At 40.3% G+C, this 25,993-nt stretch overlaps 1 protein-coding gene across 18 annotated transcripts in view; it reads left to right on the plus strand.

Annotated features, from left to right (window-relative positions):
- The window catches only part of AKAP13 (A-kinase anchoring protein 13), a 320,680-nt gene that overhangs the window by 143,862 nt on the left and 150,825 nt on the right, over positions 1-25,993 (plus strand). For all 18 annotated transcript variants that reach the window (XR_012017659.1, XM_072798849.1, XM_072798869.1 and 15 more), the window contains one exon: positions 24,340-24,538. Coding sequence is in view for 17 of the 18 variants with exons in the window: in XM_072798849.1 (XP_072654950.1) it covers positions 24,340-24,538 (199 nt within the window). In the remaining variant the exon portion in view is untranslated. The remainder of the gene's footprint in view (positions 1-24,339; positions 24,539-25,993) is intronic.

Raw genomic sequence — 25,993 nt, forward strand, 5'->3', positions numbered from 1 at the left:
TTTCTGATCAAGAAGTTTATCTTGTGAGACTCACAGGGTGGTTTGTGAAAAGCTACGAATTGTTTCACTGTATGACACCATCTAATACTTCACTAAAATCTTTAGATTGGGGTGTTCTTACTTCTCCCCCTTTTTAAATTAAGTTTTTCCATATAGGTCCATTTCATTTTATTCTATCTTCAGTTGATATGAAATTAAGGTAGGGTTACATACATTTCTGCACTTACAAAATAACTACTGGCATGGCAGTCTTAACTGAAAATTCAAGTTTATTTAAATCCTTTTAAATGTCTCCCAAAATGGGGATCCCTGGGTGGCTCAGCGGTTTAGTGCCTGCCTTTGGCCCGGGGCGTGATCCTGGAGACCCGGGATCAAGTCCCACATTGGGCTCCCTGTATGGAGTCTGCTTCTCCCTCTGCCTCTCTCTCTATGTCTATGTCTATAATGAATAAATAAAAAATCTTAAAAAAAAAAATAAATGTCTCCCAAAATAAATCTGTTGTTTCCCTTCCTTGCTGCTTACCCTGATGTTGTTGTTGTTGTTGTTGTTTGGTTTTTGGTTTTTTTGGAGATGGGGGAGGAAGACGTGGCCATTTAGAGTCCAAGTTCTGTTTGTGTTTATGTGCCTGAGGCTTGTTTTGATAATCTGTTCTGATAAATGGAGTCACTTCTGTGTGAAAATCGATTCTGCTGTGCTTGGAAGTAGAAAGATTATTTAAATAAGACCCATATCTTTAGAGGACTCTTGAATTGATACTGAATCCAAAGAGACAGCAGTAATTCTTCAGGATGTTTTTCTGACAGCCTCCCTTTTCTGTAATCCATTATTACTGACTTTCACTGAGTTCAGTGATGGAATGGAGAGATTTTGTTGACTCCTTGCTCTTTTATTTTAGCTTATAGTTTGATCTTGCATTTTGAATATGGTTGTATTTGTGACCTGAGAATTCACCTTAAACAAAATGTTACCAATCTTGCCTGAGGAGAAATGTTATCCAGAACACTTAGGCCTACCCTTGCTTTTAGGTAAATGCACAGTTGTCTCCCCCACTTTGAAGAGAAGTTAGTTGAACATCCTCCTGCCCTGAGGTCTCCTAGTTAGTGATGGGTAGAAGAGGGAGAGAACCCAAGTCTTGAGGCTCTTCATTTAGCTAAGGCTGGGAGGTGACATTAGATGGGTGTTGCACACAGTCATCCAGAAAGAGAATATGAGAGCCAGGTGCTATCAGACATCTCTCACACAACACATAAGCAGTCTGGGAACCTTGATCACTCATTTGAGGGAGGGGAAGAGCTGAGACCAAGAGGCAGTTCCAGGTAGTGGCTAAGTGGGCAGACTTTGGAGTCAAAGCAAAGTTTGCATTTTGGCTCTGCCATCTGTAGCTTTGGATGCATTAAATAACTTTCCTCTCTAAGCCTCAGTTTCTATATCTGCTTAAAAACAAATAAGGATAAGAACACTTACCTCTTGGAATTATAACCAAGGGGCTGGCATATGCACTGTGAAGAAACAGGGGTTATTTGTCACACAGATGATGGTTACTGTTTGGAGCAGATAACAAGGGCAATAGATACCTTAGCTTGAGGAGAAGACGGTATGGTATAGTGGAACTGCTTGGGGACAGAGAGCTTAGTTAAAATCCAAGCTTCCCCACTTAGTAGCCTGTGTGACTTGAAAAAAAATAAAGTGGGTAGTCACCTACCCATTCTGAGTTTCTCATCCCTTGGATAATACCCAGTTGGCCTATGTCACCAGCTTGTTAGAATCGAGTGATATTTGTGCAGATGCTCTGTTAGACTGTAAGGTACTCTGTGTAATAGTTCCTCCTGTAGTCACATTATCAGTAAAATGATACTTCACTGATTAATGAAACTCAAATTCCAATTGATTGGTCTACCTAGAGTATCTTTTTTGTGATTTTTGTCATAGCTTTCTGTGAATTGAAGTTGGTAGAGAGATGGGCAGATTTTGTGTTGAGCCAGGCGAGTAGTCATGAACCCAGGGTCAGCCTCTGTGAAGCTGTGTTCTTGGGTGATCCTCTTACCCACTTGAATCCCAGCCCAGTTTGTAACATTGGAAAAACAAGAGGGCCATCTCCAGGGTAGTTGCTTTGAGAAATAAATGAAGGAAAGCAGCTAGAACGCTAACATGGTGACCAGTATAAATGGTATCCATTATTGCCCTTTCCTTAATTCCTCATTACTTCTAGAGCCATATAGATTTTTCATACATTAAAGAAATTTTGCCAGAACCTTAAAAGTATTTCTGGGAAGTATATGGTTGTTGCTGCTTGATAAGAGTTTGAAATCATTCTCTAGTATAATAGATCACACTTGTGAAAAATTAGTTTGGTTTTCTGTTCCATGCTGTGATGTGATACCTCTGGGTGATAGAACAGAGAGCTCCAGATGGACAAGGGATCATTTGCATCACTGCCACCCTTACATGAAGGGTATTCCTGTAGAGAATGTCAGCTCTCGAGTGTTGATGTAAAAGTGTTGAAATATTTCATTGGCCCAGAGAGCAAGTTTCAAAGTGTTCATCTTCGTGTCATTTTCTGTATCTGTTCAGTAAATCTCTTTGTTTAATGAGGGTCTGCAGTGCACTAGAAATCATGGTGGGTGCATTACAGCTAATACTTTGCTTCCACCTTATGACAGCATTTCTGAAATTGGCCTTATTTGTGTTGTACAGATGAAATATGAAGGCTCAGAGAGCTAAGGTAACTAGCCCAAGGCTTTATAGAAAGTATTAGCGCTCCTGTCACACACACGTCTGTGGAATTCTGCAGCCCATTATCTTCCCTCTACAAAAGTTGACAGGAGGAAGAAGCCACTGGGATACAGGGTGATTAACACTCAATTAGGGAAGGGTTGACAGCTTTCTATTTGATTCTGACCTCTCCTTTCCATTTATATTACCCATCATATTTTTTTTTTAAGATTTTTATTTATTTATTCATGAGAAACACAGAGAGGCAGAGACACCGGGAGAGGGAGAAGCAGGCTTCCCTGCAGGGAGCCTGATGTGGGACTTGATCCGAGGACCCCAGGATCACACCCTGAGCCAAAGACAGATGCTTAACCACTGAGCCACCCAGTCGCCCCTGCCCATCATATGATTTTAAAAGTAGTGTTGTTTACATGCGAGCTTCCCTTTTACATTGGTTCTCAAGACACCCTAATGAGTGGATAGGTCAGGTGTTATTACCCACATTTTATAATTGAGGAAATTGAGGTAAAGTGAAGTAACAGAACCAGGCTCAAGCTCCAAAGTCCAAGGATCTGTCCAGGTACAGATGACACGTGTGCATATGCAGAGCACAGACTCAGCCTGGCGGATAGTGAGGCACTAGATCATGGTTTATTGCAGTGCAATACTGGCCTCTCTCAAAGAGTTTGGGTCTACAGATTCTACTCTCAAGACCTCCTTTTGACATTTTACACTTAAAACCTGAGTTCAGGGTCAGAGGGTAGAGTAACTACTTATGTATACTTATTGCACAATGGAGCAGAGTGCTGTTGAGCAAGATGTTCTGTTAATATAGCGATGGCTTTTCCAGGGTTCTCTTTAAGGACTTGACAAGTGGGTCCTCAGTAGCCCATCTGGCATAAAACAAGTTCGGAGCCTTTGCTTTTGCTTACAAGGGGAAAGAATGAAACATATGTACAAACTTCCTTTTTTTTTTTTTTTTTTTGTTGTTGTTGTTTTTAAAGATTTTATTTATTCACGAGAGACATAGAGGCATAGGGAGAAGCAGGCTCCCTGGCTCCCTGCAGGGGACCCAATGTGGGACTCGATCCCAGGACCCTGGGATCACAACCTGAGCCAAAGGCAGACGCTCAACCACTGAGCCACCCAGGCGCCCCACTTACTTTTAAACTAGTAGCCAGGGATCCCTGGGTGGCGCAGCGGTTTGGCGCCTGCCTTTGGCCCGGGGCGCGATCCTGGAGATCCGGGATCAAATCCCACATCGGGCTCCCGGTGCATGGAGCCTGCTTCTCCCTCTGCCTGTGTCTCTGCCTCTCTCTCTCTCTCTCACTGTGTGCCTATCATAAATAAAAATTAAAAAAAATAATAAACTAGTAGCCAGAGGGGAGGATTTTTTTCTTTTTAAACTTTGTTTCTGTGGCTCAGATCTCACCTGTCCGTCCATCCTTATGTTTGTCCATTCATCCTCCTTTCTCACTGTGTCATCTGGGGCTCTGTTCTGGTAGAGATATGGCAGTAGGACTGAGTGTAAACTGGGAAGGGCTCCCTGCTACTTTGGTGCTTCTTGTTTAGAACCTTCCAGCAGATACTCTGAGGTGTATTTCCTCAGGTTGCTATAAAGTCACACAGCTTAACCTCTGGTAGCAAACCCTCTGTGGCAGCAGCACATGATCTTTTTTTTTTTTTTTTTAAAGACTTTATTTATTTATTCATGAGAAACACAGAGCGCGCGCGAGAGAGGCAGAGACACAGGCAGAGGGAGAAGCAGGCTCTATGCAGGGAGCCCGACGTGGGACTCGATCCCGGGTCTCTAGGATCACTACCTCTGGGTTGAAGGCAGTGCTAAACTGCTGAGCCACCTAGGCTGCCCAGCAGCACGTGATCCTGCAAACATTTCTGACTTTACCATGGACGCAGGTGGAAGAAAACATGAGCCAAAGTACGGTACTTGATGGGTGAATTCTCTGCTCTCTAGAAAACATAAACCTTTTGTAACCATTATATGTTATTTTATTTGGTCAGTTTTGGAGTTTCCTTGAGGGCACACCTACAGAATGAATAACTTGGAAATTTTACTTGCGTGCATTAACAGAAATAAAATGATTCTTAAGGAAAAAACTAAGCGTGTTGAATAAACTTTTTGGCCAAAATCAGTATTTGGCCAAAACTGAGTATCTATGCTGAGGAACAAAGTTATGTGATATAAGAGTGTGATACACTGTAAAATAACTTATTCTATACATTTCTAAAATTAAACAGTCTGTTAGAAGTTTGAGCTTGTTGGAAGAACAATGATTTTCTTAGCCTTTGCAGCTTATAGATAGCTCCTGCTTCATTAAATACTCCCTTTCTACCAGTGAATATTTCAGAGCTGCTTAAATTGGTTAGTGTTGTAGAACAATCATTTTAACAAAGTTTTGTTCAAATGTTTAGTGTCCCTGTGTGCTTAAAATAGAGTTGCACTGTAGTATTCTTATTAAAGTCCATTGTTTTGACATTTGATTAGTGAAAATAAAATGTATTTGTGGTATCTCATTCTTTTCTAACATTTCTGCATATACTTATATCTGGATTGATGGGACATCTTAAGTTGTCATCAAGTTTTGGCCACTTTTCCTTCAAGTTTTATAAAAATTGACAGTGGCATTTGGAGTGTTAATAAAATCTGGAGTGTTATCCTCTTGCCTTTAATTCTTTTTTAATAAGAAATAAGAAGAGCATCCAGCTATTCGGCCTTTACCATAGTAGAGCCGAATGTGGGCATGTCCTGATTGAGTATTGCCTAGGAGCCTCAGTTTTCTCATCTGTACGATGGGAATTGATGGCATGTACCTTCTAGGTCTCTTAGTATAGAACAGGAACATGCTGGTGAAGTTCATTGAAACTCGGTGCATCCCTCTGCTTGGAGAACTAGGAAGGAGGACGTGTTGGAAGTAGGATGACCACTTAGCTCTATGTAAATAGGACCTGTCTACACCACCATCTAGCTTCTAACATCTTTTTTCCTGGTCACCCTTTACCTACAATGTAACACCTCCTTGAGATAGCCGGGAAGAAGAGCCACATTTTCCTCTTGGATTTTTGGGAGAAAATAGTGCTAGGGTGACATGGGTGTGGTTTTACTCATCTGACAGTTAACCCACAAGCAAGCGTTCTGTGCCCTTTTTAAAAATACATAACTTGAAAACTTCCCTCTTTTTTGTTCCTTAGAATTACACCAGCCCTGGAGTATCCCCTATAGTCGCAATTTAGTGAGCACTAGGGAGCTCCAGACACTATGCTGCCTCTTTACCTTCATCTTTATTTGCTCTCACAGCAAACCCAGTGTTCCCACCTCACAAAGAAGGAAATTGAGCCAAAGGGAACTTTCAGTAACTGACCTATACAGATGGTATGGCCAGAGGGAAGAATCGAAGCGAGTCTGACTTTCCAGCGTGTTCTGACCATTACCTTAGAGAAGGTTATTTTTAGTTATTTAACAGCATAGAATTGATAACAAATTGCTGATACACAGTAGTTGCTCAAATTCTGTGCCCTCCTTCTTTCTGCATTATTCCCGTACTGGTAAAGGGCAGGGTGTCAATACTTTGTCAACAGAAGAAATACGAGAGAGGAACCGAGTATCACGTGAACGGCTGCATAACTAGACTAGCAGCGAGTTCCTTCCAAGCACCCAAGACAGTAACCTCCTATCCATTTTAAGGTGCACCGGTTACCCTCTCTCCCCTCCCGGTTTCTGGCATTTCACCTTTTCCACTCCATTTTAGTGTACTTCTGGTTGATTTTTTGGGGGAAGATTTTATTTATTAGAACGCATGCACACACCTGAGCAAGGAGAGGGGCATAGGGAGAAGCAGGTTCTGCTGAGCAGGGAGCCTGATGCAGGACTCGATCCAGGATTCTGAGACCATGACCTGAGCCAAAGAATCTGGCCACCAGGTGCCTCAGTTGTGGTTGATTTTGTAGGACTCCCTGAGGCACCGTTACAGTGAGGTGGCTTCATGGAAGATATTGCAGTAGCCCTCAAACAAGGAACTAGACACTGCAGTTCCTGTCAGAAGGAGGCTTAGCGAACACACCTCTGGGAGGGCTGCTGTTCTCTGCTCCTAAAGCTGCATATGGAGCCAGGACCCAGATAAGATGGGCCTGCGATATTCGTGGTGCTTGAACAGCCATCAGTGAGTATCCACTTCCAGACCTGTGCATCATTGGTCTTTAGTGTTGGTTCTCTGGCATCTGATCTGGCTTTTGCTGATCTCAAGAAGACGTATCTTTGAACTTCCCCCTTCTGAATGACTAGTGTTGTTAGTACCAGGAAAACGTTTTTTGTTTTTTGTTTTTTTTTTTCTTTTTTCCTGCACTTGATTTGTCAGGATTTTACATGTATGTTAGCATCTACCCCAACCTTTTGCTTGAGTTGCATTATGATGGACAAGGTTAAGAGGCATAGGCTGACTGTTTATCGGTTCACAGCAGCAGGAGTGCTGAAATTAGTTGAAATGCGCTCTATGCTTGTTGAATTTTGTTGTTCCACATAAATAAACCTTGAGTTTTGGGGCCAGGGTGAATACACTGTTTGGATGCTATTATCCTATCTCTGAGGAATGGCTTCTTGAGTAATGGCTTCTTAATGTGGTTTTCTGCAGTGGAAAACTTGTGGATCCCATAAAATTCATAACAGAAAATATCATATACCTGACTAGCCTCTTTTTCTTTTTAAGTTTTTTTTTTTAATTTAATCATTTGAGACAGCAAGCAAGAGCACAAGTGGGGGTGGGGTTGGGAGGAGGGGCAGAGGGAGAGGGAGAAGCAGACTCCTCACTGAGCAGGGAGCCTGATGTGGAGCTTGATCCCAGGACCCTGAGATCATGACTTGAGCAGAAGGCAGATGCCCAACCGCCTGAGCCACCCAGATAGTTCCTACCTGATTAGCTTCTGATAAATATTATTTAGACTTACAGTGGTATGATTTGAATGTGGTCATTGTTTGACACCGTTAGAGAGTCAGTATTATGGTGGACAGCAGAGGAGGTACGAAAGTTTTGGGATTAGGTCTGTGTAAAAGTCTGGCCTTTTCACTTACTGGCTGTGTACTTGAACAAATTATTCCCATAAGCCTGTTATTTCCTCACATGAAAAATGGAAATACACTGATCCCTGCTTCAAAGTCATTGGAGGATTAAAAAGTCACTATATTCATCTGGTACTAAATTAATAATCTTGTTTTATTCTTCTGTATTTTCATCTTTGCTTTCCTGTTCCTCACATTTTCTCACCCAACTCAGAGTAAAATCCTAGTTGGTATCATGGTCTGCAGAGTCCCATGAGATCTGAGCCCTGTCTGACTCTGACACCTCATTTCCTGATGTTTCCCCCTTCCCGTTACTTTCTCTAGGCAGGATCTTTGAGCTTTGCTCTGCCCCTTTTCCCATTCTGTCCTGTCCCAGTAACTCCGTATGCTGGCTTTGTCATAGGATTCACATCAGTGGTCCCCTGAGGAGGAAAATCTCCTCAGATTTTCCTACCACTGTCTGAAGAACCCACTGTCCCCACCCACAGGAATTTTCTGCCATAAGTACCTGGTTTTATTTTCTTAAAAGACTTATCTCAAGTTATAACTACACCCCTGTCTAACAGACGCTTCGTGATAGTAGGAATTTGGCTTTCTTATTTATTCATCAGCCTATTCCTAGTATTCAGGAACATGGTAGATACTGCATGAATATTTGTTGAAGGCTTGAATGAATAAATGTCTATTCTAGGTCATTCATTTTTCTGGCAATGCATTTTTGAGATATCTTGAAATGAGAACTTAAGTTATAATATAGAGAAGACAAATTTCCAGGTGGGATGCATTTTTAATGTAGAGTCATTCCATCTGTAGTATTATCTTTTTGATGGGCATTTGGAGACATTTTATCAATGATGGAAAAATATATTTGTGGGGACATTTGTAAACAAGTATTTGTATAGAGCCTAATACATTTTCATGTACTGAAAAGTGGTATCTTTTAGTCTATGCCTATGCTTCCCCTCCCCCCCCATGAGAGACACAGAGAGAGAGAGAGGCAGAGACACAGGCAGAGAGAGAAGCAGGCTCCATGCAGGGAGCCTGATGAGGACTCGATTCCTGGACTCCAGGATCATGACCTGAGCCAAAGGCAGATGCTTAACCGCTGAGCCACCCAGGCGTCCCCATGCCTATGCTTTTAGAAAATATGTACTAATACGAAAACGATCTTGTTGGTTAAGATAAGAGTGTTAGCTGTAGAATACCTCTCATACCTTTTTTAATGTCTAAAAGAAACATTTTGCTCTTAGCTCTTCTTCTTTGAGCTCATTAATCCACGTAAGTTATACTGAATTGCTGGAGGATAGATTTCTTGGAATAGATTTTAAAACTTTATCTTTAGCCCTCATTCAGCATTTAGCTGTATGAAACCTTGGTTAATTTATGCTTTGGTTCTTCATCTATATGCAGAATATTGGCCCTTTTCATTTGGAAGATTAAAAATGATATTTATGGTGAAAGTGCTCTGAAAAACTGAATACAGCCTTTCAGTGTATTATTTTTACTATGAACTGTGATTAGTTCCTAGTATTTCACATTTGGTTCAGGGAAATCATGTCAGTGAATTAATTAAAGCAACTCTTGGTGACATGGCTGTTAAAGTAGATATGTGGATGCTTTAGATTTTATAAAACCAGTTGGGATTGAACTTTTGAAGTACTTTTGAATGGCATTGAATTAGTTTTCAGCTTTGCCCAGGCTCTGTGAAGTATACCTCAGGCAAAAAAGATAACTTTGTCAAGTACATATGTAGCTGGTTCCCCATTCCCATCTGTGCCATGACTTTTTTTTTTTTAAGATTGATTGTTTGTTTGTTTATTTATTTATTTATTTATTCAGAGAGAGAGAGAGAGAGAGAGAGAGGGAGGGAGGGAGGGGCAGAGACACAGGCAGAGAGGGAAGCAGGCTCCATGCAGGGAGCCTGACGTGGGACTCGATCCTGGGTCTACAGGATCACATCCCAGGCTACAGGCGGCGCTAAACCGCTGTGCCACCGGGGTTGCCCTGACTTTTCTTTCTCCTGCTTGCCTGTCTTGCCAGGGTCTGTAGTTGTTAGGAATGTGAAACACGTTTCCTGGTAATCTGGAGGGGTCTCTGTTGTAACCCACAGCTGCTCAGAATAAGGCAGGTCTGGCTCAGCACTGAGCTGCCCGTTCTTTGTCACTGATCTGTGATGAGATAAATGTGAAGTGGAGAGAATGTGTTTAGAAACTTTTATGGTAAGTTGACAGAGTCATTTTGTATCCATTGAATCTAATCAGAACTTTGGGCTTTAATTTTGTATCTTGTGTATTTTACTTTTCTAGTAATTCATTTTTAGAATATTTGCTTCTGTAATGAATTGGAAATTAAAAAAAAAAAAAAAACCGGTCCTTCATCAGTAGTTTGAGAAGCTGTGCTCGAACCCATATAACTAGTGATTGTACAGTGGTATGCACAGGGAGAGCAAATTGGCGTTCTGTGTTTCTCTACAAGGAGTATGTTCTCTAACATATAGGAGATCCCCCAAAAAATCCCATCTGGTCTTTGAAGGAGACATTGTCTATTTTGACATGTATTATTTGTCTAACTGCTTCTAAATAAGATGAATCCTTTTCAACAATGACTTATGACAAATGCTGAATTGGGGCAGTGGATTATATAAAAATATATAAGGTCATTAGAAGTTTACTGGACTTGTTAAGTATTGGTGGTTCTTTTCTTAAATTTTAATGACAGTAGCCTTATATGAAGTCCAGTGAACATCATGTCTCAGGATTCCTGCCCAGACTAATGAGCAAGAATGCTTTTTCTTTTTCCTGAACTGGAAAAAGCTAGTTTACAGTGATGACTTTGTTATGATTAAAGTTACCAGTTTTTGTAGGTAGAACAAATCACTTATCTATAGAGTTGTGGCAGCTTCACCTTTGGGATCTTGTTAATCAACAGGTTTTAATGGTCACCAGTACACTAGAGTTACAGATTCATATTTAAGTCTTATTTTCCTGTTATTTTGAGTTTGAAATGCTCTTTAGAAATAAGATTGGAAGAAATGGATGTGCAGTCCTTGCCCTCTATCGTCTTTAGCTTGTTTAAATTTGTAAACATCTAGGGTTACTGTTTGATTTTTGTTCTGTTTGTTTGCTTCATGAGAAAGCTAAAGAAATGTAACATTTTATTAATTTATTTTTTAAAAGATTTTATTTTTATTTATTCATGAGACACAGAGGGAGAGAAAGAGAGAGAGGGGAGAGAGAGAGAAGCAGGCTCGATGAAGGGAGCCTGATGTGGGACTCGATCCCGGGCCTCCAGGATCAGGCCCTGGGCTGAAGGCGGTGCTAAACCACTGAGTCACCCGGGCTGCCAGAAATGTAACATTTTAAAGATGTGTTCTCTCTCTTCTAGTGGTTGGATATTGGACTTTTTTTCCTGATTTGTTTTCTGTCCTCAGTTTCAAATTACTTTATCCAGTTCCATTCTTTCCAAGTTTCAGCTTATTTTGTAAGCATTTCTCTTTTCCCAGCCTGGATTTGGATGTTAGTCACAGGGATAATGGTCTCCTTTTCAAGACAGTTCTCATGTCCCTGTGTTTCTCCTCTGATCAAGTACACTTTGTAGGGGCACCTGGGTGGCTCAGTGGTTGAGCATCTGCCTTCAGCTCAGGTCGTGATCCTGGGGTCCTGGAATTGAGCCCACATCAGGCTCCCTGCAGCAAGCCTGCTTCTCTCTCTGCCTATGTTTCTGCCTCTCTCTGTGTCTCTCTCATGAATAAATAAATAAAATCTTACCAAAAAAAGTACACTTTGTAGAAGACAGTAAGTAGTTAAGCCAGCAACTGTCTTAGAATAGACAAAAGAATCATATGTTTTGCGAGAGATCAACATAGCTTTATAGAAATAGAAATTTAAGAAATACTTAAATAGAAACTTCTGTGTCATCATTTAGATGGCTTCAGTCATCTGGGAAGGGAGAAGGTAGAGAAAAATGCATTACTGAGTGAGTGGAGATTGGTAAATTGGGTTGTTTCTTAGATGAAGATCCATTTGGTGTTGGTCTGGTGCTCTTCTGAGAATGAATTTTAAATAGAAGTGTCAGAGTCCAGACTCCGGTTTCTCTGTGTTCCCTTGCAGTAGCTCTTGGTGACACTTGCAGTATGTATGTCTTTCCTCTGACATAGATCAGAATCAAGAAGGATAACGAGAAAGAATTAGTGTTTTATTAGACATAAAATTATTCATAATGCTGCCACCAATAAGAGATTTATTTCATTACCAGATACTATCTCCAACATTGCAATGTTTTTTAAAAGAGTGCAGCTGATTTCCTATTTTGTGTTCTGATATTTTTACTTTATCCTATTCTTACCTATTTTGTGGTCTTACAATTTTTTTAAAGATTTTATTTGAGAGAGAACATGTGTGCACACACATGAGAGAGAGATAGAGAGATAGAGATCACAAGCAGGAGGAAAGGGCAGAGGGAGAAGCAGGATACCAGCTGAGCAGGAAGCGCAACATGGGGCTCTCTATTCCAGGTCTCTGAGATCATGACCTGAGCCGAAGGCAGGCGCTTAACTGCCTGAGCCACCCAGAAATGCTTACAAGCCACCCCTTGTAATTGTTTTTGAGGCCCTCTAAAATATTTTGTTTATCTTGAGTATTTAAATCTTTGCCCAATGTTGAATGTTAGTTTTAACATGTAAAAAATTAGAAATTAAGTAATGAATGCTGCAGTGAGCCTCATATTTACCTATTAATTTTTGCTTCTGCTAAATTTTTTTATATTAAATTCTGTCTGCCAACATATAGTATAACACCCAGTGCTTATATCTCATCATATGCCTTCCTTATGCTAAATTATTTCTGTAAGTTCCAAGGCATGGTATAATTCAGTCAAAGGATTTTGACTTACAACTTCAGTGTTTATTGCAATCTTGCTAGCCTTGACTATGCTTTATGCTTTCCTTTTTAAAATGAACTGGCATCTGTAAGTTACTTTAATGTGTGGTTTATAACTGGTTGTACATTAGGATCCCTGAGGATTCTAATTACGCATGAGAATCTCCTGGAGAGTTTTAAAAACTGCTAATACCTGAGGGCCACCTCTGGAGATTTTTATTTAATTGGTGTGAGCTGTGATCTGGACATCAGGATTTTATAAGGTTTTCCAGGTAATTCCAAAATGCAGTTAAGATTAAGAACTTTGCCTTATTGGAAAAATTAGACTTAACGTTACACCTGAAAATTAATTCCTGAGCGTTATTATGAATCAGGTTGGTGGCTTAAATCTTAATAGGGTAAAGGAATTATCAACTAAGGCTGATCACATTAGTAAATATTTAGATATCAGTCTTGTATAAATTAACTGTACTTTTTACTTAACCTGTGAATGTTGGTATGTTAGATATTTATGCAAATATAATTAGTATCATGGTAAGATATTAGAAATTATTTTTTTAAGATCTTGAAAACAGTGCAAGTAAGGTAAGACTAAAAAATGCAGAACTTTGGCTGTCATAAGAGCAACATAGTCCAGAAGTCACAGAGCCATTGAGTTGGAGAGCCCAAGTAGCCTCTCCAAGTGTAAAGAGGGAAAAATGGCCATGGAAGCCATGGGCCACACACGATAATGTCATGTGTGTAACATACTGTAATCTAGAACCTACACCCCCAAAACTTAAGCTCCCCAAAGAGCATATGTTAAAAATACTTCATGGGCTTCACTGGTCTGCATTTTCTAGTGCAAAATAGAGAGGTGGTTTTGTGTAGTGGTTTAGAGCACCAGCTCTAATTCTAGCTCTGTGACTTACTAGCCACGGGGCAGGTCATTAAATTTCTCACACCTTCAGTTTCCTCATCTGCAAATTGGGGTAATATCTTCCTTCACAACGTAGGTGAAAGAAAAAATAATGTTTTAAATGTAAGACACGTAGCTCAATATTCGGTGCATTGTTAAACGATTAATAAATGTAGCTGTAAAAGGAAGTAACTAGGGTGTGTGCCTCTTTGCTTGTGGAAGGAAACAGAAACCAATGTAATAGTAAGTGTATCTCTAATCCCTAAAACAACTCTGTGAGAAAGCTGATATTATTGCCACTTTTTGGTAAACAGATTAAAAAAAACGTTGGCTCCTGGAAGCTCACTAGTCTTAGACCAGACTGTGTTATAAAGGGGATTCAGTTCACACCTCAAAACCCTGCTTTGTCATCGTATCACCCAGTGATGTAGCCTCCAGGGAAATCCATAGTCAATGTAATGAGATAATTTTGAGTAGAATAGTTTTTTTTCCCTTAGGGAAAGGTGGGTGCCCATTGATGTCAGTTTTGTGGAAAACGGGGTAAACAATTTGTGCCTTTTTTTTTTTTTTTAAATAAATCGAAGGACTCAAAGTTGGCACTTTCATTTGAGAGGAATGTGCTTATTTTGAAAATAGTGAGACTGAGAATCTGGGCTGTGCAGTTTGCCCTGCTTGTTTGCCAGTCTCACCAGGCACCTGAGGATGGCTGTGATTGATCTGTAGATGCTTTGGAGTAAATGTGCACCGGGGGTGGGGAGGCTTTAGAAGTGTTCACTAGAGAATGCCTGTGTGGTGAAAAACTTTGGGCCCAGGATGGATGTTCTTTGAATTTGTGAAGAAATTCTTCCCCTGAAGGCCTCTTTGCTCTTTGCTGACTTCAGATGACCCTAGGTGCTTCCTGTCCCGGAAAGAGCAGCCCCTCTCACCTGGAGCAGTGCTACATAAGACCTAGGAGAGTGCAGCTTGGGTGGAGAGGTCAGTGTAGCCAGGATTCAAATCTATTACTCCAGTACCTGTTAGCTGAGTCCTAAGTACGGAGAGTACTGGTGCTTACTGAGTGCTACTGTGTGCCTGGCAGTATTGAATCATTACTCTCTTGCCCCCTTTCCTTGCCACGGCAGCTTTGTAGAGGGGCCATTTCAGTGTTCATACAGATGATAATGCATGTTCAAAGAAGTTAAGCATCTAGCTCAGGCTCTCACTTCTCATAAGTGGTGAAGTTTGTTGCTTGAAGCCAGGCTTATCAAACTGCTAATGGATGTATATCTTGAGCAAACAAGTTTCACATTTCTGAGTCTCAGTTTTCTCTCCTCTAAACTAAGAATAGCACTTCCTTGAAGGATTCTTACATGGATTAAATAGTGTACATAAAAGCACCTGCCCGTTTCTTAATAGATACCAGATCATACTAGTTTCTTCCCTGCCTTAACTAAATAGTGATCATAGGATGAAAGAATTGCTACCTCTGCCTTGTTTAAAATCAGTGTTTTATATGTAACTTTTTATTTTGAAAAATCTTGAACCTATAGAAAAGATGCAAGAATGGAATAATGAACTCTTGTATATTCTTCATCGAAATGCACCAGTTAACATTTGTTGTGTTTGTTTTATTGGTATTTTATTTATGTACATGCAGTGTTACTGAACTCTTTGGAGGGTAAGTTGCAGACATGTCCCCTTATTCTGAAGTATTTCAGCATATTCTTTTTCTTTTTTTTAAAGATTTTATTTATTTATTTATTTGACAGAGTGTACAAGCAGGGGGAGAGGGAAAAACTGGCTCCCCCCTGAGGAGGGATCCCAATGCAGGGCTCCATCCCAGGACTGTGGGATCATGACCTGAGCCAAGGCAGACACTTAACCGACTGAGTCACCCAGGCACCTCTTTTCAGCATATTCTTATCACAGTGCACCCATCAGTCATATCACATTAATATAATAAGATGATCTCCTATGTGGTTTATATTCCTTTTTTGCCAGCTGCCCAAGAGTATCCTTTTAGCGTGGTCTTTACCTGACCTTGACCATGCACTGGGTCTAGTTGTCATGGTGTGTTATTTTCCTTGCCAGCTTTACCTTCTCAGGCATTCCTGCTACTTATAAGAACATTACTGGAGTTACTTCTTTAGATTATCTCTCCCTTCATAGAAAGCGAGTTCTTTGTAATCTCAAACTGTTGGTAAACATCTTGAGGAAACCAGAGGAATATTTGTACTCTGTTGGCCTGAGTGGTATAGCCCAGCATCTGTTTGAGGACCTGCAACCTGTCAAGAGATTGAGCAGGGTAGTGAGGCCCAGCCAGTCTAGAGGAGAATGGTCCCTGTCCTTAATCAAGGTGACAGAGGAGTAAAGAGCCTCACAGTACAGTGCAACAGAGCTTTTAGAGCTCAGCTCAAGACTGCCCTGGGGATTCCTACTGCAGACTCAGGGTTGAAGTAGGCAGTGCTCAAGCATGGCTGAAAACAATATAAAATGCATTACACCAGGATGATTGCAAATCTCAAGGTAATCATGATGTCAGCCGGCCCTTTCTGTCTTGTAGTCTGTTCTGGGGTCTGGCTGAATGTGACAGTCTAAGAAATTCTTAGAGATCTCGGTACTGTCTGATGGAGTAGACACAAAGTAGTCCCCATCGTGCATAACTGTTACAATTAGTAATAAAAGTGCACTTTTCTTCAGAAGGGGTGGTGTCCTCCTTGGAATGAGAAGTGAAATGAGGAGAGATCACAGCCCACAACATTTACATGTCCTCATCTGTAAATCTCCCATTTGCTCATTTAAAAAAGAAACAAAAAAACTTCAGCTCAGGCTATGGTGCCTGTTAACCAGAATTTCAGATCACCTTGTAGGTATGCTTTTCTGTGTTGCTACACTTGACTTGGTTGCAATAAAATCTTTGTGTAATAATATTTCTAAGGCAAATTTTAGATACTCAGGCATATTCCCCTCAGTGGCAGAAATACAAAGCTGAGGGACAACTTAATTATTAACTGTAGCCCCAGAAAGGACTTCTAATCAAAAAGAGGCTGACTAGTTATTCTCCAAGCCCAGAGGAGACTACACAAGAAAAGGCCATTGGTGGGAAACATGCTTGTTGTACATAAAGTCTATACTTTTGGAATTACAGAGCATTTAGCTCTGCCCCGGGCTCCAGGTGGGAATCTCCCAACTCACCTGGGAGGGAAGGTAGATGGAGAGAGAGCAGGGCTCTGCCTTCCTTTCCCTGTACTGGCCCCATCCCCAAGCAATTCTTTTTTTGCAAATGATTTTATCTGAAGATGTTCAGCTACCTGCAAGTTTGAAACCTGTGTGTTAGATGTTTTTGTTGAAGTCTACCAACCCATGGTCCCCTGAGGTGCCTTGCAGCTCAATCCACAGCCTCTAGGCTGCTTTCCTCACATGCACCTGCTGTCTGTTGCAAGCTTCTGGAACGTGGGTGAATGTTAACATCAATCAGAGCATTCCGTGGAAGCAGATGAGTGAAGGTTCATTTGAACAGTTCACTTGAGCTATTTGTACTCCCACTGGCAATATGCAGAAGTGCATTGGCTGTATTTATATACCCTGTGTTAGTCTCTTTTGAGATGTCCTTTTCTGGCTGTGAAATTAGATACATTTTGATCAACGCTGCTACAATGTTGTGTCATAATTTAATTCACGTAATTTTTTGTATTCTTAGCGGTATATAAAGTAATGGTACTATTTACAAGTAATAGTATAATTTTGATGGCATGTGGTGTATTTAGTGTACAAAATGCCACACTTGTAAGTATAAAAGTCTTCATTGATTCTTTCTTGCTTTTTGCTTCCATAGAAGTGATAGTACCACCAATAAGCCACGTTGTGGCTATCTAATAGTAATTCATGTGTTTGACCTTAGATTGTATGTTTGCATTTATCCTTGTAGCTCTGGCATCTAGCACAGTGCCTACAACTTAATAAGTGTTCAGTAAATGTTTCATTGAATGATCTTTGAGTATCACATTGTGAAGCAAGACTATAAAAACGAGACTCTAGTTAGGAGTAATTAGGAAAAGGAAAGTAATTTAATTCAAGTAAAAATACTAAATTGTGCAAGAAAGGGAGCATATTCATAGGACATTACATAGAGCAGCTACGAGCAGTACTAGATGCAGAATAATGTAGACACCAAATGCAGATGGCACCATGATTATTAGAACTTTTCTGGGAGGACAGAATAGGCTGCATGCATGTGGTTTGAGGGAGGGGGCAGGTAGTGAGCTAAGCACTCCCTCTTGGTGTTGGGAAGTCGGTTTGTAATGCCTCATCAACACCAATTCCCTCATTCCCCTTCTGTGTGTGTGTCTGTCTGCTTTGTGATTCTGTTGTTTGGAAGAGTAGTTTTTTTCTATAACGTAGCCCCAAAACGATAGGCCGCATTTTCATTTATTACTAAGCCAAAGAAAATAACTATAGAGATTCTCCATAAACTTATTTTGGTATCCTGTACTGACTTTCAATCTTAAACCTTCAGTGAATCACAGCTGCAGTAGTACAATCCTTCTCCTAAGGAGCCTTGTATTTTGGTGAGAGGGACAAGACAGGTACACAAATAATCATTAAATAGCCCAAAGAGGGTTTGGTTTTGTTTTAAAGCTGGAAGACTGTAATATAATAGAGTCTTGTATATTCAGAGGGAAAGGAAAGACTGACTGGAGAGAAGAATGGAAGATATCTGGAAACCAGACCATTGAAAGATGGGTGGATTTTGGATAGGTTAGTATTGTGTTGGCTGATGAAGTGTGTTTGGGGAATGGGCATTGACAGTTTGGCTGCAGAATAGGGTACAAGAAGAAGGGGGTGGCTGGCTGGCTCAATTGGTAGAGCACACTACCCTTGATCTTGAGGTCATGTATTTGAGCCCCACATTGGGTGTAGAGATGACTTAAAAAAAAGAATAGGGCATGAAAAGATAAGTTGACATGAAGAACATAGGTACCTTAACATGGAAGCGTTGACAGGTAGAATCATTGTTGCTGTAGCATACCAATGAAACTACTATCATCCTAGAGTGGAAAGAGATGGTTGTAATTCTAGTGTTCTTATTAGCTGAGTGTCCTTGGTCATGAAATTCTTCAACCGTCTGTTTTAAATATCCATACAGTAAAAATGCTTTATAGAATGCTTAGGATTAAAAGGGAAAGCCTAGGTGATAAGGGACTCTTCTCACGCCTGATGTTAAAAAAACAACAACAGTAAGCACAGCAAAACTTTTGGGCTGGAGGATGGCATCCTGTTGCTTTAAAATTATTTCTTTGGGTAGATTTGGGGAGCAGGGGAAGTTCTAGGGCAGCTGGCCTGTAACAAGAGTATCTATAAGAGTCCAGATAATTCAGTGAGGGCTTTGAGCTAGGGCAGTTCTTGTAGGAATTGAAATAAGACACTGAGTGGGAGATACATTGCAAACGCAAGACCAACAGAATGTTGGAAGAAGGGAAATTGTGTTACTAAGGATGACAATGGTTTCATTCCTGGAAATAAGTTCGGAGTTACTGCTGCTTCAGGGAATGGAAGGAACATAAAATGGAGTTTTGAAATTTGAGAATGCCCACTGCCTATCCTGTAAGACATTGAAGTTGTTGTAAATGTGGGGCAGGAGCCTCAGACTTTGTAGCTGGAGAGAGATTTGGGAGGTGAACCAGGGCTGTGGGAAAGGATGAATGAGAGTAAGAGAGTTGACATGTGTCCACATCTTAGATGTGAGAAGAGAAAGCCAGAGAAAACTGTAGGCAGGCAGGATGGTTCTTGATGAGTGTCCAGTGAGAATAAGTTTCAGCAGAAGAATCCGGTCACTATTTTAAAATTCTACAAAACTCAAGGGTGATAGGGACAAAGGCTGCCAGATTTGGGGTTTTCTGGTCAGTGGACCCCTACTAAAGAGGTTTTAGTAGCAGTTGGAGTGAGGAAGGGCCAAAATGTAGAGCCTTGAAGCTTTTGGATGACCAGTAAGGAGGCGGAAGGGAGAGGAGGACAGATGAAGTACATCAGTGCATTGACAGCAGCATTTCTCAACCTCAGCACTACTGATGATTTGGGCCTGACAGTTTCTCGTGGTGGGGAGCTGACCTGTGCATAGTAGGACCGCCTCCCCTCCCCAGTACCCCCAGGTTGTGAACACCAGAAAATGTCTCCATGTCATCAGATGCCTCCCAGGAGCCGAATTCCTCAGTGAGATCTGGTCTGCTGAATGAAGTGCAGATTGCTGCTGCTATTCCGCCCCCACCCCCCACCCCCCCCACCCCACCCCCGGGTATGCAGGCAGTAGTAATCCCTTCTGCTTCCACCACTGATCTGTTTCCTGCTAGTGTTTTAACTGCGCTTGGGAGGGCAGAGCTAGTCCAGAAGTGTGTGGAAAACTGTAGGCATCCGGATTACCCAATCTGGGTTGGCAGGAAGGGTAGGGGGAACAGAGCAAACCCACTGTTGAGAAGGGGCGTTCTTGACGTTAGAGGGGGTGGGCGGAGGTAATTATTAGTGGATGAAGATTGTTTTAACTCATGTTAGGCGGCCTTAAGCTTCTCACTAAGAAGGGCAAAAAGGTCACCTAAGAATGAAGTAGACAAAGTTAAGATTGGGCCTTTGGGGACATTATAGAAAGTATAATTTCACAAGTGACTAAAAGCATTCTGGAGAAGTAGTGAGTCCTGGCTCAGTAGGGAACTTTAAAAAATTTGTTAAAAACATTAATTAAAATCTTGGGGAAGAAGAAAACCTACAGCCCAACCACTGTGACACTATTTTTATTTGTGCATTTTACCATCTAAACTTACCTAAGTTTTTACACTTATTTTGCTTATTTCCCTGGACATTGTAAATTTCTGTGTTTCTGGACTGTTAACTTCCATTATTTTTAATGGCTACATAATAGTCCAGAAATTTGTTCTTCAGTTTACCAAACAGCCCTGTAATTACTGACCTGGTGGTGTCATTTTTAACCATTATACCTAAAGTTGCAGTAAACATTCCTATGTCTGGAGCTTTGCCACATGTTATTAGTGGATGAAGGACAAATCTTACATAGTGCTAAACACAGAGCACAAAAGACATAGAGCATCCCCTCAGGGGATTCCTGGGTGGCTCAGTTAGCTAAGCATCTGTCTCTTAATTTTGGCTCAGTTCATGATGTCAGTGTCATGAGCCCACATCGGGCTCCACACACACAGTGCAGAGTCTGCTTGAGATTCTCTCCCTCTTCCTTTGACCCTCGTCCTTGTTCTCTCTGTTTCTCTCAGATAAATCTTAAAAATAATAAGCCACCTCTTTGAGGCCTTTCTGGCCTGCCACATTTAAAATTGCAACTCTTGGGGAAACAAAAGCAAAAATGAACTATTAGGACTTTATCAAGATAGAAAGCTTTTACCCAGCAAAGGGAACAGTCAAAACCAAAGGACCTACAGAATGGAGAAGATATTTATAAATATCTTATCAGATAAATGGCTAGTGTCCAAAATATTTAAAGAACTTATCAAACTCAACACCCAAAAAACAAATAACCCAGTCAAGAAATGAGCAAAAGTCCTGAACAGACATTTCTCCAAAGAAGACCTACGAATGGCCAACAAATGAAGACATGCTCAATATCACTTGGCCTCAGGGAAATACAAATCAAAACCACAACGAGATACTGCCTCACGGCAGTCAGAATGGCTAAAATTAACAAGTCAAGAAACAAATGTTGGTGAGGATGAGGAGAAACCCTCTTACACTGCTGGTGGGAATGCAAGTTGGTATAGCCACTCTGGAAAACAGTATGGAAGTTTCTCAAAAAGTTGAATATAGAGCCACCCTGTGACCCAGCAATTGCACTACTAGTCATTTATCCCAAAGATACAAACATAGTGATTCAAAGGGCCATCTGCACCCCAATGTTTAGAGCTGCAATGTCTACAATAGCCAAACTGTGGAAAGCGCCCAGATGTCTACTGACAGATGAATAGATAAAGAAGATGTGGTTTATACATACAGTATTTCATATACAATGAAATATTATTCAGCCATCAAAAAAATGAAATATTACCATTTACAACTACATAGATGGAACTAGAAGGTATTATGCTAAGTGAAATAAGTCTGAGAGCCAGTTATCATATGATTTCATTTATCTGTGGAATTTACGAAACAAATCAGGATCATAGGGGAAGAGAGGGAAAAGTAAAATAAAACGAAATCAGAGAGGGGAGACAAAACCGTAAGAGACCTTTAACTCTAGGAAACAAATTGAGGGTTGCTGGAGGGGAGGAGAGAAAGGGATGGGGTAACTGGGTGATGGGCATTAAGGAGGGCACATGATGAAATGAGCACTGGGTGTGTTATGCAACTGATGAATCACTGACCTCTACTGAAACTGATAATGCACTATATGTTAATGAATTAGATTTAAATAAAAGTAAAATTGCAGCCCTCCTCTTGCTTTTTCTCCATAGCACTTGTTCTGCTCAAAAATGCCAGATGTTTTATTTAATCTGACTGGTTTTATCTCCCTTGCTAAGTATGTAAACTCCCAACTGGATAAGAATTTTGGTTTGTATCCCCAGCACCTGGGATATTACCTAGCCCATAAATAATTGGCTGAATAGCAAGGTTTACTCGGACCCGCAGGTCAAATGGATTTGGAAGAGTGTCAGTTGCACCAGATATTCATGAAATCAGTAAGAGAATAGTTGCATTGACTAGTCTCTGGTATCTAGACAGAGTAAGAAGCAACAAAAATACACGGAGACGAGAATTGGGAGAGGAAGGGTTAGCACTTGGCGGGTAATTGTGACAACAAAAAGTGCATTCCTCTTGGAGAGGAGAGCATGGGAGCAGTAGAAGGTAAATAGTTTGTGGTCACAGACGGGAACTTCTCAAGGTTTAGATAGTAGAAAGGAAACAGTTGGAGAATTAATAGTGGCAAGCTTGGTAGAAAACACCATTTTACTGGGAATGGATTGTGTCACTTTTTAATTGCCCCAGTATTGGCAGACAGTCCTCTCTCATGTATTTGCCTCACGGTGGAGTGGTGGGTATATAAATCAGGTTTTGTTTTCAGAGGCCTTTTCTTTTTTTTATTATTGTACGGGTATCGTAATCCCAAGTAATCAGATATGCTAGTTATGTGTACAGATAGTTAATGACTCCAAGTTAGTGACAATGTCAACCCAAGCCTCAAAGCTAAATTTACAGAGAAGTTATGTCCCCCCTCATTTGAGTGAGGCTGATTGGCTGCTTAGTTGAGTCATTGTTGAACTCTTAAGTGACTTATCTTAACAAGTAGAATTGACCCTTGAACAATGCAAGGGCCAACCCCCTGCACCGTCAAAAATCCACATACAACTTACCAAAAACTTAATAACCTGCAATTGATTGAAAGCCTTACCAGTATCATGAATAGCCAATTAACACAAATTTTGTCTTATGTGTATTATATAGTATATTCTTACAACACAGTAAGCCAGAGAAGAGATGAACAAAATCATAAGAGGAAAAAATACCTTTACAGAACTATACTGTATTTATGAGAGGAAAAAAAAAAATATCTGTGTGTAAATGGACCCATGCAGTTGAAACTCACCTTGCTCAAGAGTCAGCAGTCCTTTTTTTTTTTTTTTTTTTTGAGGTCACTTTACACAGAGTAGAGCAGCTTGGTTAGTACATAAATGACTTAGCATAGCATATGCTAGGTTCATTTTAAGCCTTAACTGCTAGGATGTCACTCTTGAGAATGGACATTACAATAGTTTACTTTTGGAGCATCCTTCATTGTTCAGCTAGCACATGATTACTCAGTTCTAGGCCTCATAGATAGCATATGGTTAGTTTGAAATTCCAGTTACTATCTGGTGAGTTGTTAATGACAGACAGGTATGATTTAATAAATAAAACAATGCAAAGAAGGTTTCCCTTTCATATTTGTCAGTGTATGGCATGTCTGTTACTTCTTCATGCTTAATTCTTGTTTTTTTTTTCATTCAATTATCTGTTTCATTTTAATATATAATGATCTCAAACATATAAACTTCTTCCTCCTTCCAGAATCTTGGGAATACTTTTCCAACCTACTGGTTCATAAAGAGATTTCATGTTTTGAGACCTGTCCCATAAATTTTTTTTTTGCATACTTGTGCCTTTGTTGGTTTTACTTATAGATGAAGTATGTTTATGATGAGCAAGGTTGTTCATTTTTTAAATTAAAAAAAATTTAACTTGAAGTTCTCAGAACCAAGTGCTTCTTCACAATTGTATTGACAAGTATAATATGATGTGGCATCACAGTCTTAGTCTATATAGTTGGCTTTTAGAGTTGTTAACAAAAGTTGGAGTGCCCTTATATGGGATATAATGATTGATTCTTCTCTTTCTGATTTAATCAACTGCAGTTAGCATGTGGTGCAACCCAATTTAAGTGAAATGCTTAATATAAGCCTTGCTTCTATTGAAAACCAGGCTAAGACCATCCTCCTTACATTTATTCATTAGTTGGTTATTAGCGTAATATTAACTATTTTAAGCTCCCAGACCTCTCTTTATCTTGATCGAAAGAATATTCTTCGGGAGGAATCCTGCAGTTCTCATTTAATGCATTTGTGACCTCTTATGAGGCAGATGGAACAGTTAGTTATATGCCTGGATCACTGGGGAACTGTATAAACCAGATTTCTGCTGCAGAGCCTCCAGAACAGAGAGGTCAGAGATTTTACTACAGACTGAGAGGTAAACTCTCTGCCAGGAGGGAGCTGAACATCCATAGACTAACCAGAGATTGCTTGCTTGCTTGCAGGGAGAATGCTGAGGAACCAGACTCCTGGAGCAGTTTATCCTATGAAATCCCATATGGAGACTGTTCTGTGAGGCATCATCGAGAGTTGGACGTCTATACATTAACCTCTGAGTCCAAATCACATCATGAACCCTCAGTTCCTGGAAACAGTTGCACTGGACATATTTTTAAACTTATGAACATCCAGCAGCAGCTAATGGTAAGGAAGAAAATGTCCATTTTCAGGCTTTTGTGCTCTCTTTTCCCCCCAGTGACTCTTCCTATAATTAGAACATTTCCTCAAAGGTTGTAAAACCTAAAGCCGTTTCAGCAGCGTTAGATGTTACTGCTTATAGATACAGAACAGCGACAGGGGACTGGGAGAGCCTTTTCTTCCTTTCTTTTCTTTCTTTTTTTGCCAGGGTTTTGAAATAATGAAAGATACATATACACACAGCAGATACAGAAATATGCAACAACTGGAACTCAATTTTCTTGGCATAAAAGAGAATTGGTCTGTTTATAAATTTGTCTGTTTAGCTTTATAAAACTAAACGAGCAAAACAGTTTCTGAGATTGTTGCTAAGAGCAGGACCACATTTACTTAAAAATAAAGCCTTTTCACAACTATTTCAATGAGTGATGATAATGTTACTATATTTAAATTGATAGTTGTACGGTAAAAAGATCACTAAAAAAATAAAGATTTTATAATCCACTCAAGCCTTCAAGATAAAGTTGTTGCCAGACGTAAAAACATTACAGACTCCCTGGTTGCATTTATTATGGATAATATAAACGTCATATGGGTACATGTCTCTTGGCCATAACATCTGAAAGGCTAAGTTTAGATAATTTTTCCACCCAGTTTATTTCAGAGCTGATTTGATTTGGAAAAAGCTTGACAATAATTTCATTTAAGGTCATCTAGGGTCAGCTCGGTACCAGAGGCTTCTTTGGGAGCAGGCATTGTTTTTGAGGCCAACAGGCCAAGACGCTTCATGGCAGGGTCCTCTGATACACCTGCCTTTCCCTTTCTCAGTCATGTTTGTTCCAGGACAGATGTCCTTTAATTTCCCTCTGAACAGCTTGCTAAGAAGTCCGATTTTCTTTGGGAGGTCTTCTTACTAGGTGAATGATAATCTAGTTGAAAACATGAGCATGCAGGTGCCAGAGTTGCTGTGTGATATGAGAATATTTGATAGGAAACTGTGAGAACTTAAAACTGTGACAGGATCTGTGTATTAGGAGCTTCTGAAACAAGGCTTGTTTCCCCAAATCTCTTGTTCTATAATGTTCACCCATTGTTAAATGTAATGACCTGCTTTCATGATCTTCAGGAGATGGGAACATGCTAAATATGAACACTCTGAGGAGCATAGCACAGAAGCTTTTAGTGAAAGTCCATTTTTCTTGTACTTTCTTAATAGAAAGACTTTAGTTGAACACAACGCATTTTACAGTGGTGTGGGTAAACTTTTACGATAGACCTGGTAGATAGACAGGACTGGTCTAATGTTCACCATACTGATACACTGAGGTCGTAAGTGAATGAGGGCCATGCACGGTAGTTATGCGTGAAATTATCACAGTAGATCAGAGAACAGGGAGGAGCAAACTAAAGGTTTTTAAAATAATTTTTATGTGTTGAACAAATTAGGAGTATTGTAAGAAT

Source organism: Canis lupus, chromosome 2 (genome assembly GCF_048164855.1).
Source record: "Canis lupus baileyi chromosome 2, mCanLup2.hap1, whole genome shotgun sequence".
NCBI classification, from domain to species: Eukaryota; Metazoa; Chordata; class Mammalia; order Carnivora; family Canidae; genus Canis; species Canis lupus.